A 17,741-nucleotide genomic window follows, 5' to 3' on the forward strand; every position below is an offset into this window, starting at 1 on the left:
CATGCGACGGGACTGGTGGAGCCCAGAGATGATCCAGCCGTGAGAATATATTACTTGGTTGCACCCGACAGCTAGGATATGCAATCGGTAGTCAATGGAGTAGGTAATCGCCTAGACAAAAAGAGTGAGGTGTTGGCGGGAATGGAAGCAAGATACCTCGGTCAGATTCATGTAACACATAGAACGATACAATAGATGCCATGGGGTCATCTGTCCCACATCCGTCATTGGAAAAGAATCACATACAGAGCGACGCAGCGTATGACGTTTTGCAAGCTCGCTCAACAATAAGTACAGGTATATGAGATGGTCCAGCCACCCCAGTCACTCTAGGTCACAAATTGATATACCTTCTCGCTGGCGGAATGGTCGCTCAAATGACGTACAATACACGTGATCAGGACTGACAGCCGCGGGTCACAGCCGAGATAGCACATCATCGTCGGGGGCGGAGATCGCCTGTAGAGACACTCTTTGCCTCAGCGGGACTCAACCTTCCTCCCTCCCCCCCTCTCCTATTCACCTTAGCGCATCCTTGGCCCTCATCTATCATAAGAAAGCAACACAGCCGGTGTGAAGTGCCTCAACCGACAGCATCAGAACCAGAAATATATCTCTCTAGCAGCACTCTACTCTTCAGAGACCCTGTCCGGACCCTTGTTCTCTAATTCCGCCACAGCCTCGACCACAGACCCTGTCATGGAGTCTCTACCGAGTCTCCCAAATACTGGAAGGAGGACGTCTGCCGATGACACTTCCAGCATTAGAGCTATTTCAGAACAACCCGCTGCGAACGCCCCAGACCAAATCGAATCCACCGAAGATGAAGAGACTGAAACCGTTATACTCAACAAGACTGCCCCGGCTGCAAGCCCAGCCGAACAGACAGTCACCCAAACCCCATGCAACTCAGACCCCGTCGACAGCCAAGATGAACCCCGCAAGTGCTGGATTTGCTACACGGACGAGACCGAAGACTCGCCCCTCAACTCAGAGTGGCGATCACCCTGCCCATGCGCCTTGACGGCCCACGAGGCATGCCTTCTCGACTGGCTCGCAGATATGGAAAACCCTAGCTCGCGCAAACGGACGGGGACTGGTGCGAAGATGGTCTGCCCGCAATGCAAATCAGAGATTGTGGTGACTCGGCCACGGAGCTACGTTGTCGATGCCTTGCGCCTGATGGAGCGGATTGCGGGTCGACTGGTCCTTCCTGGCATGGTGTTTACGGTTGCCGGAACAATGTGGGCTGGATGCTGCGCGCATGGCATTTACTCCATGTACCTTGTGTTTGGCACAGAGGAGGCGAAGCAGATTCTCGAGGACAGCGTCGATGGCCCGTGGAACCCGGGGATGAACCTCGGGCTACCCCTGATTCCGCTCGTTCTGATCTTCTCGCGCACTCGCTACGCCGAGGGTCTTTTGCCGGCAATCCCGGTCTTGTTTTTCGCCGCGCACAGCCCAGGGCATGAGCCAAACTTTGATCTGTGGCCGCCCACTTCGGCAATGACGTTTGCCGCTCTGCCATACGTGAAGAGCTTCTACGGGGCAATGTATGACCGAATCTTCGGTGGCCTGGAGAAGAAATGGATTGCTGAAGTTCAGCCCCGGGCGACGGAAGAGGTCATGGACGAAGTACAGCAGCAAGATCAGGCCGAGGGCCTGAATCGGTTTGGTGACAACATGAACGGTCAAATATTGATGGAGATTGACCTTGAACTGCAGGTAGGAATGGGAGGCGACGACGAGCCACTAGAGGACCTACCAATTCCAGCTCACGATAATCAAAATGGCGCTGACCGTGATGCCCAGGATGGCCAGGCGCAAGGGCAGGATGCTGGCCAAAATAACGGAATGGGCCTTGGACGTCGCCGGAACGAGATTATTGCAGACACCGGTAGTCTTGCCGACACTATCCTGGGAGCACTGGTGTTCCCCGCCATCTCTGCTTCGATGGGCGGGTTGCTGAAATATGCCCTGCCCAAGGCGTGGACCACACCCTCCTCTGTGCTTGAGAAGAGCCGACCGAACCTGCTGCAGACTCGCTGGGGCCGCAGTGTTGTTGGTGGCTGCATGTTTGTGCTCCTCAAGGATGCACTTGTTCTCTACTGCCGCTGGAAGCTCGCACAAACACATCGACGCCGCAAGGTGCAAAATTATGATCGAAGCAAGAAGCAGCATCACGGCAGGAGAAGGTGAAAGACTTTGATTATGTTCTTTTTGAATTATTCGTCGCCATTCTCTTTTGTCTGTTTTATTTTGTCATCTTGATGGAAACCCCCTATGTCTGCATAACTACGGCGTTCTCGAGCGTTCTCTCAAGGTCGGGAGGCAGGACAGTGTAATATCCACTCACGATCAGGATCGACTACCTCCAAAAATACGAAATCTTGGCCACATAGGCACACAATGTGCGTCAAAGTCGGAGATTGAAGTGTAAATCCCAGTATATATATGTGTAAATATTCCAAAATGAGCTTGGTTAGAGAATGCCTATCCTATTGTACCTCCGTACAGGTGACATGAAGCGACAAATGTTCCACTCGAGAGTCTCGATGCGAGATAAGCGCGCGGCTAATTGAGGGCGGACAACATTCTGCCACCAGGGAATTATTCCCCCATGTATTGATCGCATTACTTTTTGGACCAAGCACCCACCACAGACTCACACCATGCGGCCTTTATCACCAACTCTTGCCTCTCTCGCAAGAGTCTTTCGCATTCCCATGTCGCTAGCTCCAGTGCGCCCGAGCGCTTCTCGCATGTGCCAGGAAGTCCTGGCCAAGCGGACACCACAGCCTGGGGCCGTTCTGTCCGCCGTGCAATCCGCGCCATTCTCAACGACTCGCACTCTCGAGGCTCGGAAGAAGCAAGGTCCCAATGTGGACAAGCGAATCAGTATGTGGCATTCTCTTGTCCCAGATATACAATCAGTCCCCCATCACTCCCCCGCTCTTCTAGCCCACAGCTCCCATCTCTCTCTCTCTCTCTTCAAACCCCCCAACACCACCACCGTATCTTCCGTGCAGAGTCCCACGAAGATGAAACCCGAAAGAATAAAAGGACACAGAACCTTTGGGTCTCAATGGCATTGCTAACATGACCGGTTTTCCACCCGCGCACCAGCTCTGATCCGCTACTTCCTTTACCACCCCCTCACACCGCGTCCTCTCCGCTTCTCTCGCAACCGCTACCTCCGTCACTGGACCATCCACCGTGCTTGGCAATTGTTCCAGGCCAAGCAGCGTCGGGCACACGAGCTCGAGCTGGAGCGCCAGTATCAGAGCATGCAGGCTGCCTGTGAGGAGCTTCGGACCGGCGCTGGCGATGGAGGACGGCTATTCCGCAAGTCGATGATCAAGAAGGGTATTTTCACGGATATGTTCCCTATCGAGTACGGTCGTATGCAGACTGAGTATCCCTCGGCTGAAGGGTGGAATCATGATTGGAAGCGTCCTGAAAAGAGGGAGCGGTGATTTGTCTCTTTTGCTTTGGGGTAGCCTCCCCCCCTCCCCCAATTGCTGCGAGTCTCTCTTTTTTATATACATTCTTGTCTTTTATCTGGGTTCCAGCTCTAGCTCCAGTCTCCAGCTCCTGGGTTGATGGATCGCCTGTCGATTGACCTGCGTGTTGGGGCATTTTGATATCTCATTTTGGCGCCATGTACAATACGCATTTACACAACTTTTTACGCCCATCATTGTCGGACGACGTTCGTTTTCTTTTTCGAGGTATTGTTTTTTTGTGGGATAGGCATAGTCTTCACTGTCGATGCGCTGTCTGTTCTACGAAGCGTAGGAGTTCTCGACTCGGTCCCTTGCTCAATTATACTGACGCATGTTGTTTCGTGTCAATGCATGACCAGGGCTTGTGGAACAAGGAAAGAGCCTTTTTTTGGGAACTGGTTCCGCGAGAAGATGAAGGATTGCGCTGTTCACGATCAACCGATAGCACGAACAGCCAAAAAGAAATCTGGATCATAGCTTTAGAAACGACAAGCGAAGAAGGAATGTTGTCAAGGAATGAGCTCGCCATGAATGCACTTCGGGGCAGGAAAAGGGTAATAAAGGAAGGGAATCCGGAGGTGCACGTGCATGAGAGATAATGAAACCCGAGAAAGGAAAGGAGTGAATGGAAAGACGAGGGAATCGGACTTGTCAACGGTCCCCACCAGAATAGGTCAGGCCAAAAAGCGAAGAGTGAACAGTCAAAAAAAAGGATCGCGGATCATCATGCTCGAACCGATTGACCCAAGACTTGCACACAAAAAACCTCCCAAACGCCAATGATGCAAAATACAGGAACCGATACCACAAACAGGAAGGGGAAAAGAAGACGACCAAATCAACTAGAAGTGCCGATCTGACGCAAAGGGCGCGTTGACTCGCCAGGCATCGCATGCAGGAGACATCCATGTCAAGGAAGAAATCGAACGCTCGACAGTGAATCGGCTGTTGCATACTTCATTCCGTGGCAGGCCTTCCAGCCCCTTATAGAACAATACAGCAGGAGCTTTTACGCTTGTCGAACGAGAGCAGTGCCGCTCGAGTCGCCGCCTCGAAGACATCGTCCACACCCTCGCCCGTCAAGGAGGAACACTCGAGGTATTTGCGCGCACCGACTTGCGCCCCCGTCTCGGTACCCTCTTTGGATGTCACAAACTTGAGAGACTTTTTGCGCATTTCTTCGATGGCTAACGGATCTTCGCGGAGATCTTTCTTGAGGCCGACGAGAATGATGGGTACACCGGGGCACCGTTCGTTGGCCTCTTCGATCCACTGTGAAGGCAAATGGGAGTCAGTGATCTGGCTGTGATCTCTTCGGGTCCTCGTCGGTACGCAGAGCAAATCATCCAACGCACCTTGTGCTTCACGTTCTCCAACGAATCTGGCGAATCGACCGCGAATCCGATCAAGAGCACGTGTGCTTTGGAATATGCAAGCGGTCGCAAGCGCTCATAATCTTCTTGACCTGCCGTATCCCAAAGGGCCAACTGCACCGATCGGCCATCAACGCGGCAGTCGGTCACGTAATTCTCAAACACCGTAGGCACCTAAGAGGAATAGTGGGTTGATTAGAGGAGTCGTCCGGAGAGAATGGCCTCGAAAGGAGGGGGGGGGCATTGGATTCGACTAACATAATGCTGCAAGATCCCATTTTACATTAGCAATCCGTCGACTGTCTTTCCTGCCGTTGAAGCCGAACACTCACCGTGGGAAAGTAACCTAGTGTGAACACGCTCAAAAGACTGGTCTTTCCACAGGCACCGTCGCCAATGATCACGAGTTTCCTGTTTGATGCGAATCCGATCAGTGTGTGAACCGGGCCATGCGACCAGGCCAAATGCGATCATTTCCGAGCTCGCGACACCCGTCGGGGACGTAGGGTGAGTCCAGCGATGCCCCCGCCATGCTGCCTACCACACAGTACACAAGCAGTTGGAGGAAGAGGAGGGAGAAGAAGACGAAGAAGGAGAGGAAGGAGAATCGGGAGGAGGGGGAGAAGGCGCACTCCAGAAAGAGCCGCAAAGAGCCATCAGGGACGATCGGGGCGGATGGGTGCATACCTCCTCATCACATTGTCATTTTGTTGTTGGGCCATGGTTCGTGGTGAGAGATGGCCGGGTCTAGATAACTTGCTATGATCGAAGGAAGCTGGCAAGTGGATCAAGAAGGGCGATCACCAACTCGTAAATGGGGAGGAAAGTGAGAGATCTTGAGTTGGGTTTGCGGGAACTTTAGGAGCCAAGATCGCGACACGGGCGTAAGCAGGGGGAGGGGGATGTGGGTGTCCGCTAGTGAAGGTGGGTGGTGGAGGGAAGAGAGAAAAGACACGAGAAGGAAATCCAGGTCTAGCCTTGACGGGCTGTGTCACCTCAGGATAAAGATCTAGCCAATTGAACGAGTGGGAGAGGGATGCTTGATCGAACTCGTCGATAGATGAGTTCAAACTTTCTGCGTGTCGAGCAGATTCGAAAGGCGACAAGGGAGGCCTGAAGGTGCCCACCACAACAGTGACGGAAGGGAATGGGGAAAGGGTGGACTCCACGCTGGGAACCGATAAGTGAAGATGGTCAAAAATCCAGGGTGATTTGGCCGGCGACTGAGAATGGCCGAGGGAGGAGAGACGGATGCTAGGAAAGACAGAAAGAAAGAAAAAGAAAGAAAAGAAAACAGAGATCGTCTCTTGCGAACCTTTCTGGACCGTTGGAGAAAAGGCTGAGGGAGAGGAGTCACTGGGAGGAGGCTAAAAGTAGAACAGTGGGGGGAGAAGAAGAGGCATCGTGCGGGTGAGACTACAGATGGAAACGGGACGAGGCCCAGACGCGATCTTCACGATGAAACTGAGAAGCTCCACCGTGACACGAAATGAAGCGGATGCCGGGCCGAATTCTCGGGTGTTTCTTTCTGGCATGGGCTCGGAAGAGGATCCCTGGACAGCTTGATCGGGAGGGTTTATACAGAGGCGGAGCTTCAGATGATGATGACGATGATCCAAGTATGCATTGTTTATGATAAGAAATCCCTGTGGAAGTAGTACTGGAAATGGCCACGTATAAAATGCTCTTTTCGATTCGGAATGGATGACTGCTTCAGTACACTCCGGCCGCATGGCTTCGGGGTCAGTGCTCGAGCTTCCTCCCGAGGTACCCGATGTTCTTTTCAGCCATCACGTCTCTCTCTCTCAGGCTGTGTGGTGTCTTGTACTCATGGTCCGTAGAGGCTACCAAGTACAACCCTGAGGTACCTAGTGAGCAGACAGTACATACTACTGGTAGTACTGTAGCAGGTACTACTACTACTACTTCTCGGGAGCTTTAACCAAGCATCTTGTCGATCCAGAAACTGATCGGATGCTTGGCAACACAAACAAATCAACACCTGCAGGATCATAGGATGGGTGGATCAAGGTTGCTCGAAACCTCGTCTTCGAGATTATTCTCTTCTGGAAGGATCGCGCGACGAGCTCCACCAAATTGTCCTTTTTCTCTCCGAACAGGCATCTCATTTCTACTCGACTCAAGCAGATGAACCAGGACGATGTAGTAGGTACCCTACTTTATATCTACTATAGCTATTAGCACCGGACTTAGTAGCATGTAGCCATGTACAGGATATTTATGGTGTGCAGCCTGACTGTACATGATAGTAGTTGTTTGCTTGTACGAGGTGGAGTCATATACAGATGTACAAAAATGGTAGTAGATGACCACTTTTTGGAACTATCGACACTGAAATAGAGTACCCGTATAAGATAGCAGCAGAATGTATGATAGACCACTAGTACGGTAGCACATCAGCTCATCCCAGTGCGAGGAACAGCGGGAGCTTCATCTCATTCATTGGTGCAAGACTCGTGACCGTCCACTTGGAGGTCTGATCTGGGCTGACGTTTGTGCTGGCCATGTTTCACCCACCGGTGGAGCCCATTTCTAACGGCACCTAACGCGGACTCGATGAAAGGTCACATGATACTCCGGCAGCCACATCCCCGGCCACAATCGGCAGAATCCACCTAAGCGGTGTCTTCAAGGTCACGTGAAAACAGATGCATCGGCCGGTCCATCCATGAGCCTTCTGGTGTCATGATCGAGCGAGCGAATGAGAGACCCAAGCTGGAACCTGGCCAACTCTATTCCTGCTTTCCCAACGGAGATCGCCCTCGTCTTTCACCCGTTTCTTTGTTCAAGTGTGGTGCCTGACTGATCAGGCACAAGCCTCGCTTGCGGCGGCTATCCCGTTGCGGCGGCACGACAACCAGCCAGAACGCAGGAAAGCCCAGTGCCTCATCCATCACCCGCCGACCGATCTTGCAACCGCCCAGACCGGACACACTCTCAAGACTCGAGGATAGCACCGGTCAAGGAGATCCCTTTCTCGGGGTGATTGATTATATCGTCAGGAGGCAGTCCTGCCATTGGCGACCATCGCATCGCCCGTCAACAAAGCACAGCTGACCCGCCGGAATTCATTGGCCTTTCACCCCTCTCTTTGAGCCTGATTCCCGCACCTTCCCCTCCCGTTTGCTGCGAAAGAAGTCCCCCTCACGACCAGCTCACAAAGGGCGCGACGCCAACTGCGTGTCCCTCGTCGGGGGTTTCTGACTGGTGGCGTTGGTACATCCTGGATTGAATCGGAGCTTTGTTGGTAGGTTTCTTGGGCTTTCCCGCTCTCCGCTTTTGTCCTGCATTGACCGACTTGGGTCGGTCTCTCACACCGGACGCTTCCCCTCTCCAGCTCTCCAGCTCTCCGCTTCCCAACTCCTCTTCTGATCTTATTGTGCTGCGTGTGACCCAGATCGCTGCCAAGGCAGTTGTTCATAGCTCCTCAGCACCATGGCGGCCCACACGTCGACGAATCCAGCAACATCCAACTCAAACGGCGATGCGCGGGGACCGTCGAGCACTTCGACCGTGGGAAACATGCCCGTACCGATTGCAAGCGCAAATGTGAATCGCAAGAAACAGAAACGGCGGCAGAAACAGGCTGCTCGCCTCGCAGCAGGGTCGCCCGAAGCTCACACCGCAGACCAGGCATCGGACCGGCTGGATGACCATCACTCCCATGAAGAGAGCGCCGAGCACGCCGAGCACGAGCATCCCGCAAACCTCAACGGTGACGGCCACGACAGTCACGAGGGACATGGCGAATCAGGGACCCAATATGATCCTAACGGACCTTCACCGGCGAATGATCTAGCCGACCATCTAGACCACCCCGACCACAAGCCAAAGAAGAAAAGGAACAAAAAGAGCCGATCTGGATCTCATGCTCACCAGGATGGTAGCTCTACACCTCTCTCCACCCCTTCCGCAACCTATTCCCATTCACACCAGCATCTGCATTCACATCCGCACTCGTTACCCTACAGCCATCGCTTCCCGGCCAGGTCGAGCAAAGAAAGCAGCATCTGGAACCAGTCGTCCCTGGAAGAGCGGGAGAACATTCGCACTTTCTGGTTCGAACTGGGTGAGGAAGAGCGTCGCCAACTCGTCAAGGTGGAAAAAGATGCTGTCCTGAAGAAGATGAAGGAACAACAGAAGCATTCTTGCAGCTGCACCGTCTGTGGCCGAAAGCGCACCGCAATCGAGGAAGAGCTGGAGGTGTTGTACGACGCTTACTACGAGGAGTTGGAACAATACGCCAATAACAATCAAGGCTCCTTCGACGAGGGTGCTCCCATAATCCCTCCGCCCCGACTTTATCAACCGCCCCTTCGATCGCCCGGTCAACATACCCGCACACATGGTCAATACCACCCGTCACGCGGCCGTGTCCAAGAACTGCCTGATGATGAGGAAGAGGACTTTGAAGACGACTATGACGACGAAGACGAGGAGGACGAAGAAGAAGATGACGAGCTGTACAGCGACGAGGAGTATGAGGACGATGAAGCGCGTGCCGCTCGCGCCGATTTCTTCGCCTTTGGAAACAGCTTAACAGTCAAAGGTCCGTTGTACAGATCCCCTCCCCTCTTCGCGAGCCCAAGAACCAGCAAGAACTAACGGTGCCACAACTGCAGACGGTATTCTGACGGTGGCTGATGATCTACTCAAAAATGATGGAAAACATTTCATCGATATGATGGAACAATTGGCCGAACGTCGAATGCAAAGAGAAGAAGACACGCAGTACAATATTGCCGCTGCTCATCAATCCTTCCATGCTGGTCACAATCACGGTCCGCTTGACGACGAAGAGTATGATGACGAGGAGGATGAGGATTATGACAGTCAAGAAGAGGAGGAATTTGATGAAGATGAGATGGTTCGTCGATAATCTGGGACACGACGCTATGCTTCTATTGATACTAACCTGTCTAAATCAGGATGCAATGACCGAAGAACAGCGAATGCAGGAAGGGCGGCGAATGTTCCAGATCTTTGCGGCACGAATGTTTGAGCAGCGAGTGATGACGGCATATCGAGAAAAGGTTGCGGAGCAACGGCAGAAACAGCTGATAGAGGAACTCTTGGAGGAGGAAAACCGGAACGAGCAACGGAATGCGAAGAAGGCGCGTGAAGCGCAGAAGAAGAAGGACAAGAAGCGGCTGCAGAAACAAGCCAAGGAGGAAGAAAAAGCCCGCCGCGAGGCAGAAAGGGCAGCCGAGGAGGCTGCTGCGAAGGCTGCCCACGAGAAGAAGCTGGAGGAGCAGCGCATCAAGCGCGAGGAGCAGCGCAAGAAACGGGAGGCTGAACGCAAAGCGCAAGAGGATGAGCGTGCTCGAAAGGAGGCTGAGAAGCAACGTCGAGCCAGAGAGGAGCGCGAGCGACAGGCCGAAGCAGAGCGCAAGCAGCGCGAGCAAAAAGAGGAGAAAAAGAGACGTGATGAAGCGAAGCGCAAAGAAAAGGAGGAGCGAGAGAAAAAGGCCAAGGAAGAGCAAGAGCGCAAGTCGCGGGAGCAGCAAGCGAACAGAGATCGTGAGGTCGCTTCGCGGGCAGAGCACGCGGCGAAGCCCTATATGCAAACGAAGCCCCTTTCGCATGTGGGATCTATTCCTTTGCCGTCCGCGTTCCAGGCGCAGGCAATTCCGAACTCGTTCCAATCACCACGTTACTCAGCGGCTACTCCTATCGCACCCAGTTCTTCAACGCCAGGCAGGCCTCGTCAACCATCCCAGCAAGGCTCACATTCTTCATCTCCTCATTCACAGACGACAAGCTCCGAATTCCCCTTCCAACCATCAATCTCTCCACGGTCTCTGGCGCAGTCACAGTCAGGTGTGCCAGGCCTCGGTCGCCCTGTGCAGCAGCAGCAGCAGCAACACCAACCTCACTTGCACCATCCCCAACCATCCGCTCCCTTATCGCCTCTCGGTCGCAGCAATCCTCCCGGGTTTACCGGCCTCGGCGGCCTGCCTGGAAACCCCCCTGGCCTTCCCGGAATGGGAGGTCGGCCTCTGCACGCAACAGAGATGCCGTTGTATTCCCCGAGTACGGCAGCTATGAGTCCCCTTCGGGGATTTGGGGCTTCAGGAAGTATTCCTCCTCCTCCCGGGATCAATGGAATTCGCTCCATTCCCTCCGGCCGAGGACTCCCGCTTACTGAAAATAGCCATGGAATGCCCTTTGTGGGCCATCATGGCTTGACTGGACCGTTCGCGATGCAGCAACCCGGACTGCCAAAGACTCACTCCAGACAGCTGTCTGCCTCTTTTGAGCGATCTCCGCTGGAAACTGGCACCCAGCCCTTCCCCATCTCTCGGCCAAGCGCCCTGAAGCGCCCCCCCAGCGTTGCTCATGACCATCATGGTCATGGTCATCCGCAACCCCGTCGCGACATTGACGATCTAAGTACGCAGCTGGGCAGCAGCGCCTTACTCGATGACACAGATCTCCCGTTCTCCTCGAACTTATCACAGTCGTTGCCTGGCGCCCCTGCTCCCGGCCCTTTCGCGTCACCCGCGAGAGCGAGTTTCCAAGGGTCGTTGTTCGCGGATCCTCTCGGTAAGATCACCAGCTCGACTCCCCGTATGATCAGATACTAACCGACATCTTTCGTAGGAGCTAAGCATGTTCCCTTTGCCGGAGGTTCGAGCTGGGCCGCTCCGGCGCCCTTTGGAGGACCAGCTTTCCCCGCCGCCTCCACCTGGGGAGCCACAACCGGTAGGTCGATTTCCAAGAGTGCAGGTTTAAACCATGAGTGTCCGCTGATCAGAAGCATAGGAACTGGTTGGTCGCATAACGCATTCGCCTCCAGTGGTCATCATCGACCACACACCTCTCGACCTGTCACTGTCCGTCTCTTAGCAATTCAGGCGTGCAAGTACTTGAACACTTTGAGCCCTCGGATGGGGTCTGATGGGTACCACGATGTGAATCTCGTCCTCGACCAAGCTGAACAACTACGATCGCCTAGCGAGCCCGCCATCTCTCTCGACGAAATGCTGGAGATTTGTGACACCGAAGGCAATTCGCACAATGGTGGCGGCTCTTTCTTTATCAAGAAGGGGGAGAAAGGGCAACTCGTCAAATTCGAGCCCGACACGAACAGCGCGGTCGGTGGACATCGAGGCAGCATCGTCCCCGGTGACATCGGTAGCCCGGTCCCTGCGCACAGTCATCCTGCTGTCTTTGGCGGGTTTGGCACACATGCGCCACCAGTCCTACGACAATACTCTTCACCCGCCGCCGGACTATTTGGCGGATCCTCTTAAAATCCACCTGTCTGCTCTTTGGAAGCTATTGTCGGGACCGTTGGGCGAGTCCCTCATTCTTCTCTCTATGATTAAGTGGCCCCACGACGACTTGGCGAACGTGCCCACCTTCTCTTCCACACCTCTCTTTGTTTGATTCCTCTTGCATTTACGTCCTCCTTTCCGATCTGAAACGTTCATGGATTAACGTTCCATCCTTGCACGTTTTGGAATCATCTTGATCTTCTTTCTACTCTCTTCATTGATATGGGGTTCGAACTTTCGCGTCCAAGTCAGGGTTGTAATTTGGACCTGGGGCATCTTTTGGTTTTGCTTTTATGTGTACGGTATGATATCTTTGTTCTTGGCCTTTTCTGCATGATGCAGCGATATCCACGGAGCTCGGGACAATCTCCCTCTCCTTCATCGTTCTTGATCCAATTACATGATCGACGATTTTCTTCGTCTTTTGCCACCATATTGAGTGCTTCTAAATGCCGCATTCGTAAACCTCATGTGTATTGTCATCACACCGCCTCAAGGTTGGTTCCCTACAAAATACACGATGACGGAGCCCGGTTCTTGGCAGGGTCGCAACTGTCTGATAGTTCTCGCGAGTCGTCCAGCACAGACGAGACGGACACACAATTATTCAATGCTGTCCTGAGACAAGCTAGGATTCGTATGTACTCTAAGAGGGGGAAACACAAACATGGAAGGGACAAACGGGCGAGAAATGGGCATACAAGTAATGAAAATACGAGAACAGTACAAGAGAGACGCGCAGACATTGAGAGGAACCATGATTCCTCTCCCAACTCTTTGCTTTCCAAAGACAAGACAGAGAATAAGAAACTTGCATTTGAGCATCTGCTCTGAACCAAGACCTAAGAACCTGCCGTGGGTATCCGCTCGGAATCGAGCAACGCAATTAAAGTGATTATAGCGTCGTCTTCTTTCATTGCCGCTCAGTCACAACGCCTTCGTATTCACGAGATCGAATGTACTCCAGGGTTCGCTCAAAGTGACGCTTCGGGCCCTCGAGACTCGGATTTGGTTCGTCTTCGCTAGTCTGAAGGTTTGAGTGGATGAGCTCGATCAGACCATTGAGGTACTTGGTGGTCACGGTCTCGTTTTGCTGGTCGAAGTAGTAGACGTAGCGGTTCAGGATCTCAACGAAGAGTTCCACAGAGACTGCTGTGTCCATGCAGGCATCGGCCACTCGAAGGGCTCGTTGTAAGCATTCGAGAACACGTTTGCCATCGCGGTAAAGCTATATAAGAGCGAGTCAGACAACGAGTTTCTCACAACGTGGTCAAATTTGGGGAGAAAGAAGAAGAGAAAAAAAAACTCACATTCTTTGCATCTTCCTCCCCGCGCTGGGGATTTTCCACCACCCACCAAAGATGACTGGCGAGGTATACAGCACGGCACTGGTCGGGTTTTTTGAGAAGCTTGCTACCATGTAAAGCGGCCTTGGTAATTAATGTGTCGTAGTTCTCCTTTGAGAATCCTCTGGTTCCGTGAAGAGCACCTGCAATTATGCAGACTGCTTGGAACTGAGCGCGCGAATCACTAATGGCGTCCTCGTAGATCGTGAAAGCCTGTGCGAAGAATTCATAGCTGACTTCCTCAAATCCGGTTTGATCGGCAACTTCACCACACATCACGAAAAGGCGTAGAGCCAGGTCCGCGCATCCTGGGTTGACTCGCTGGTACAAACTGTTGACACACTGATGCAAGAACCGATAAAGAGCTGAGGACTGAGATTGCCAGTTATCGTCATAATGCTCGCGCGCCTTCAATTTGCGAGCCAAGCGAATCGATGCTGTGACAAGAGCGGGTGTTGTGTATCGGATGCGCTCATTGCCATCGGCGTAGACCTTCCGAGTAGTTTGAAGAAGCTGCCAAAAACCCCTCATTAGCATTCAAGACTGCCTCCCGGAGGAACTATTGTGAAGCTTACCTTGAGCTGTGTGTCATTATCAGGTGCTTGGATGAGATGAACCAACCTCGCAAGCCACCCTTGCTCCTCGATTGTCTCGTCAGTCTCACCACCCCGCCGCTGCGAGGGTGCCCCAGGGTATCCGCTCGACTGCTGAAGCCCCTCCTTGATCAAGACCCGGGCCGCCTGCAATACACGGTCAAGGTTCTCGGTATTCTTGATCAGGGTTTTGTTCTTCAGCAAGTTTCGCACGATCTCGCCTGCAATTGCACGACGAGTGGGATAAGACTGCGATGCGAGAAGGGGTAGGTAATGAGGAAGTGCCAGGGCGGTGAAGATGGAGATGTAGGAACGGAGGGGAGCGCTCAGTAGATGAAGGATGTGCTGTTGAGTCGGAGCTGAATGAAGGTCGGCATGGTCGGTATATTCAGCAGTCTTCTCGGTCGCAAAGTTGAGGACCTGGTCCACGTAGTGGAGTTCATCTGGGTAGATGTTCAAAGCCAAATTCACCAGAGAAACGAGTAGCGCCATAATGTCCTGAATTGGGAGCGCGCGAGTCTTGATCAGGTTGACCACTTGATCATAGAAGATGTCATAGAGTTTGGCCTCGGCTGGCACGGCCGATTTGCCATTCTCTCTAGCTGTGGCTGTCTCCTCTTCTTCGGCCTCCTCTTTTGAGGCCTCGGATGATCCCTCGGCCTTGGCCGGTGCTGCCACGCCATTATCTTGGGACTTGTTCGTTCCACTTGCTTCGGTTTCCGATCGCTGTTTCTTTTCATTGTCAAGCTCGAGCTTTTTCAATAAACGCACAACAGCTTCTTCTTCCTGCTCTCGTCGTACTTCCGGCTCCGATGGGGAATCGCTCTCTTTTGTCGCATATGTGGACAATCGATCCATCAATCCAATCACAATCTTTTTCAAGTCCACGTGGGGATGGAGGCGAGCAATGGCAGATAGCAGGTGGTCCAGAGTATGGAGGTGAAACTCGTCCGGGAAGACTTTCGTGATCACTATCGATTTGTTAGCATCGGTGTGGCGGACTGCGCACGAGAGAATTCCAGACCTTCTAAGAGATACTCTTGAGCCAATACGTCGCGGCATTGGACCACTTGCTCCAGGAGCGCCTGCAATATTCCGGACTTGTACGATTCCAAATCAACCAACTGACTTAGTCGCACAATATTGCTGCCAACGAGCAGTTCCAGCTCGCGTCTCTCCTGTATCCGGCGTTCCCGCTCCCGAGAAGGACCCTGGTGCTGCAGTCGGACCCAAAGCTTGTTCATCTCCACAAAGTTTGTCAGAACAAAATTGATGGAATCCTGGAGGTTGCCTTCGGGGCCCTCGCTATTTCCCGAAGGAAGATAGTCGCGTGCCTGGCCGGAGAGGTAATAGCGCAGGAAGAGGCCACGGATTGGGTGCTGAATGCCACGGCTCATCTCCATCATATCCTTCATGATCTCCTTGACTGGCGCATCTTCGACCGACATGTAAACGGTACCGACCGTGATCATGAGGTACAGGCGAGGCACGATATTGCCCGCATATTGAACCAGCTCATACAAGTCTGCGAGATGGTTGACGGGGTGGTTCTCCTTGAGATAGACGGATAGGTGTCGCAATGCGTCGAACACGGCCATGTACAACTCGTAATACTGCTTCGGGCCCAGGCTCGGCGTGCGCAATTCAGAGACAAGAGTGGATCTGCGGAGACACATCCAACATGTAAAGCATTTAGCAGTTGATTTCGACATCATTGAAGATCCCATACCGCTGCCTGGAGCTTCGCGGACCCGGAGCTGCTTACCCGCACTTGAGCGCATCCATGAGTTTCCCGGGAGTTTCCAAACATTTGCGCATCATTGCTGATTGTTGCCGAACGACCCCCAATGCCTCTTCGAGGAGGCGACTTTGGTCCTCGGCGACCGGGGGTGGGCTCGCCATGATGGAGGGAGTGAGGGGGAGCTGAAGGTGAGGGCAAGCGGTTTGGCGGGCACTGGCAGGGGGCAGTTCAAGTGGTGATGAGCGCTGTCACGAGGCGCAATTCCGAGTACAAGATGTGAGTCTCGGGAGGTGAGGGGGTGATGGCACCAGCCAATCTTGGAATCTGGCAGGAGGTTGGGGAATCGTGAAGTTGATGTGGTTCTCATGTTACGAAGCCCGCCCGGAGAGAGAGGGTCGACCCATTGGGTAAGGACGGGCGCCAAAACGTCACTGTCATTGGCCTGAGGCCTCCAAATAACCCGCACCAGTACATCAACTGTGCTGTAGTAGTCTTATGTAGGACATTCGGTACGACAAGGACGAGGTTCTTCAGAATACGGCAGTACAAATACATCGACGGATTTTGTGATTGTCGTCCGTGTAGTGACCTTTGAGCGTCAATACGTCAAGTCGAAAATGCTGCTCTTCTGATCGATTTATGCCATAGACTGGGCCGAGCGCGCTCAAGCTTCTCACTACTCGGAGTCCCTTTCATGGGTTAGACGATTTGATAGCACCAAGGGCCCGCAAATTGTGAACTGAGTTTTAAATTTTTGAGACTATTGACAATCCGAGATTGTCGGCGAGACCTGTGAATTGCCCAATTGGATTTGCAGAATGAAATTCGATGATGGTGTACAATGGCTGGTCCGGTTTGTTGTACCCGGCCGAGTGATAGATGGAGATGAAAAGATTATCCACGAGGCGACCACAATGCGGGTTGTAGAAGAAAATCATTCCTGTACCCTCTGCTATAACACAGGGACTCAGTCACAGGAGCTCGCTCGGCCTGTGGGCATTTATCATTATAGATTCTATTGAAGAAGAACGAACTATCGACGTTGAAGATGGATACAATAGAGTCACGAGGGAGTTCGCGTAAGCAGTATACTCTCTCTGTCTTCTATTCTAAGTACAAAGCGGCTACTTAAACCTATGGATATTATCAATAGGTATATGCCCTCTTTCTTGAATGTTTTCTCTAGCTGGTAACTATTTTCAATACGTAGCCAAACAAGACATGCAGCGTCTTTAAGACTAACCGAATTCAATTAATAATACTAAAGACAACCGTCGCAAATATCTCCATAGTAAAATTTTCGCGGCCCTGTTCCCCATTTCGTGGACAGGAAGTATGACTCTCGACTGGCCTATTCAATTTGACTTGCGACGATTCCCGGTTTGGAATGAGCAACAACGCACAGGATCAGGAGATGGTCGCGGTGCTAGACTAGAACAGGCGTATATAGCACCATTTTAGATGCTTGACTTCCTTCCCATGAGAATGCAGAGCAGAAGGCTCAATCACTTGCATCGTGCTCTTATCAGAGAATCATCGGAAGCGGAAGTAAGATTCCTCATGTTTTACATAGGTGGTAGAACCCTAGAGACTCTGCTGGAAGCTTTTCATGCATTGCGGACGCTGAACAATTCATGATCGATATGGTAGTTTAGTGTGCGGGGCTTCAACTGCCTTTCATGGGATCTATCCTGGATCGTGAGCCGCGGAATGTGTCTGGACAAAGAAGTTCTCTGAGAGAAGTAGGGGGGGGTTAAACCTCTAAAATCAGTCTTTTTAAGAGCAGTCTAGCGTAGGGTGGCACCACCACAGCCTGATCAGCTTCATTCCTTAGGCAGCTTGGAAGTTACAAGTTCTCTTGGGCAATAGCAACGGTTTCTA

General features: G+C 52.6%; 7 protein-coding genes across 7 annotated transcripts; 4 read left to right on the forward strand and 3 right to left on the reverse strand.

Moving 5' to 3' along the window:
* Window positions 1-699: 699 nt before the first annotated feature.
* POX_b03171 (uncharacterized protein) lies at window positions 700-2,199 on the forward strand (the record flags this gene model as incomplete). Its single annotated transcript, XM_050112073.1, has 1 exon — window positions 700-2,199. One exon carries the CDS (start codon window positions 700-702, stop codon window positions 2,197-2,199), a length of 1,500 nt encoding a protein of 499 aa, XP_049972419.1.
* Window positions 2,200-2,672: 473 nt separating this feature from the next.
* Window positions 2,673-3,476, forward strand: POX_b03172 (uncharacterized protein; the record flags this gene model as incomplete). The annotated part of the gene is made up of 2 exons (XM_050112074.1): window positions 2,673-2,898; window positions 3,127-3,476. The coding sequence occupies 2 exons, from the start codon at window positions 2,673-2,675 to the stop codon at window positions 3,474-3,476; spliced, it is 576 nt and encodes a 191-aa protein (XP_049972420.1).
* Window positions 3,477-4,490: 1,014 nt separating this feature from the next.
* POX_b03173 (GTP-binding protein rho2) lies at window positions 4,491-5,601 on the reverse strand (the record flags this gene model as incomplete). Its single annotated transcript, XM_050112075.1, has 4 exons — window positions 4,491-4,778; window positions 4,862-5,053; window positions 5,212-5,290; window positions 5,567-5,601. 4 exons carry the CDS (start codon window positions 5,599-5,601, stop codon window positions 4,491-4,493), a joined length of 594 nt encoding a protein of 197 aa, XP_049972421.1.
* A 1,700-nt stretch (window positions 5,602-7,301) lies between these two features.
* On the reverse strand, window positions 7,302-7,406 carry POX_b03174 (uncharacterized protein; the record flags this gene model as incomplete). The annotated part of the gene is made up of 1 exon (XM_050112076.1): window positions 7,302-7,406. The coding sequence occupies one exon, from the start codon at window positions 7,404-7,406 to the stop codon at window positions 7,302-7,304; it is 105 nt and encodes a 34-aa protein (XP_049972422.1).
* A 929-nt stretch (window positions 7,407-8,335) lies between these two features.
* POX_b03175 (Stress response protein nst1) lies at window positions 8,336-12,156 on the forward strand (the record flags this gene model as incomplete). Its single annotated transcript, XM_050112077.1, has 5 exons — window positions 8,336-9,449; window positions 9,523-9,767; window positions 9,829-11,446; window positions 11,504-11,605; window positions 11,666-12,156. The coding sequence occupies 5 exons, from the start codon at window positions 8,336-8,338 to the stop codon at window positions 12,154-12,156; spliced, it is 3,570 nt and encodes a 1,189-aa protein (XP_049972423.1).
* Window positions 12,157-12,513: 357 nt separating this feature from the next.
* On the forward strand, window positions 12,514-13,014 carry POX_b03176 (uncharacterized protein; the record flags this gene model as incomplete). Its single annotated transcript, XM_050112078.1, has 1 exon — window positions 12,514-13,014. One exon carries the CDS (start codon window positions 12,514-12,516, stop codon window positions 13,012-13,014), a length of 501 nt encoding a protein of 166 aa, XP_049972424.1.
* A 79-nt stretch (window positions 13,015-13,093) lies between these two features.
* Window positions 13,094-16,021, reverse strand: POX_b03177 (uncharacterized protein; the record flags this gene model as incomplete). Its single annotated transcript, XM_050112079.1, has 5 exons — window positions 13,094-13,408; window positions 13,491-14,039; window positions 14,102-15,090; window positions 15,144-15,781; window positions 15,885-16,021. The coding sequence occupies 5 exons, from the start codon at window positions 16,019-16,021 to the stop codon at window positions 13,094-13,096; spliced, it is 2,628 nt and encodes an 875-aa protein (XP_049972425.1).
* Between the last annotated feature and the right edge of the window lie 1,720 nt (window positions 16,022-17,741).

This window comes from Penicillium oxalicum, chromosome II, assembly GCF_001723175.1.
Source record: "Penicillium oxalicum strain HP7-1 chromosome II, whole genome shotgun sequence".
Taxonomy (NCBI): Eukaryota; Fungi; Ascomycota; class Eurotiomycetes; order Eurotiales; family Aspergillaceae; genus Penicillium; species Penicillium oxalicum.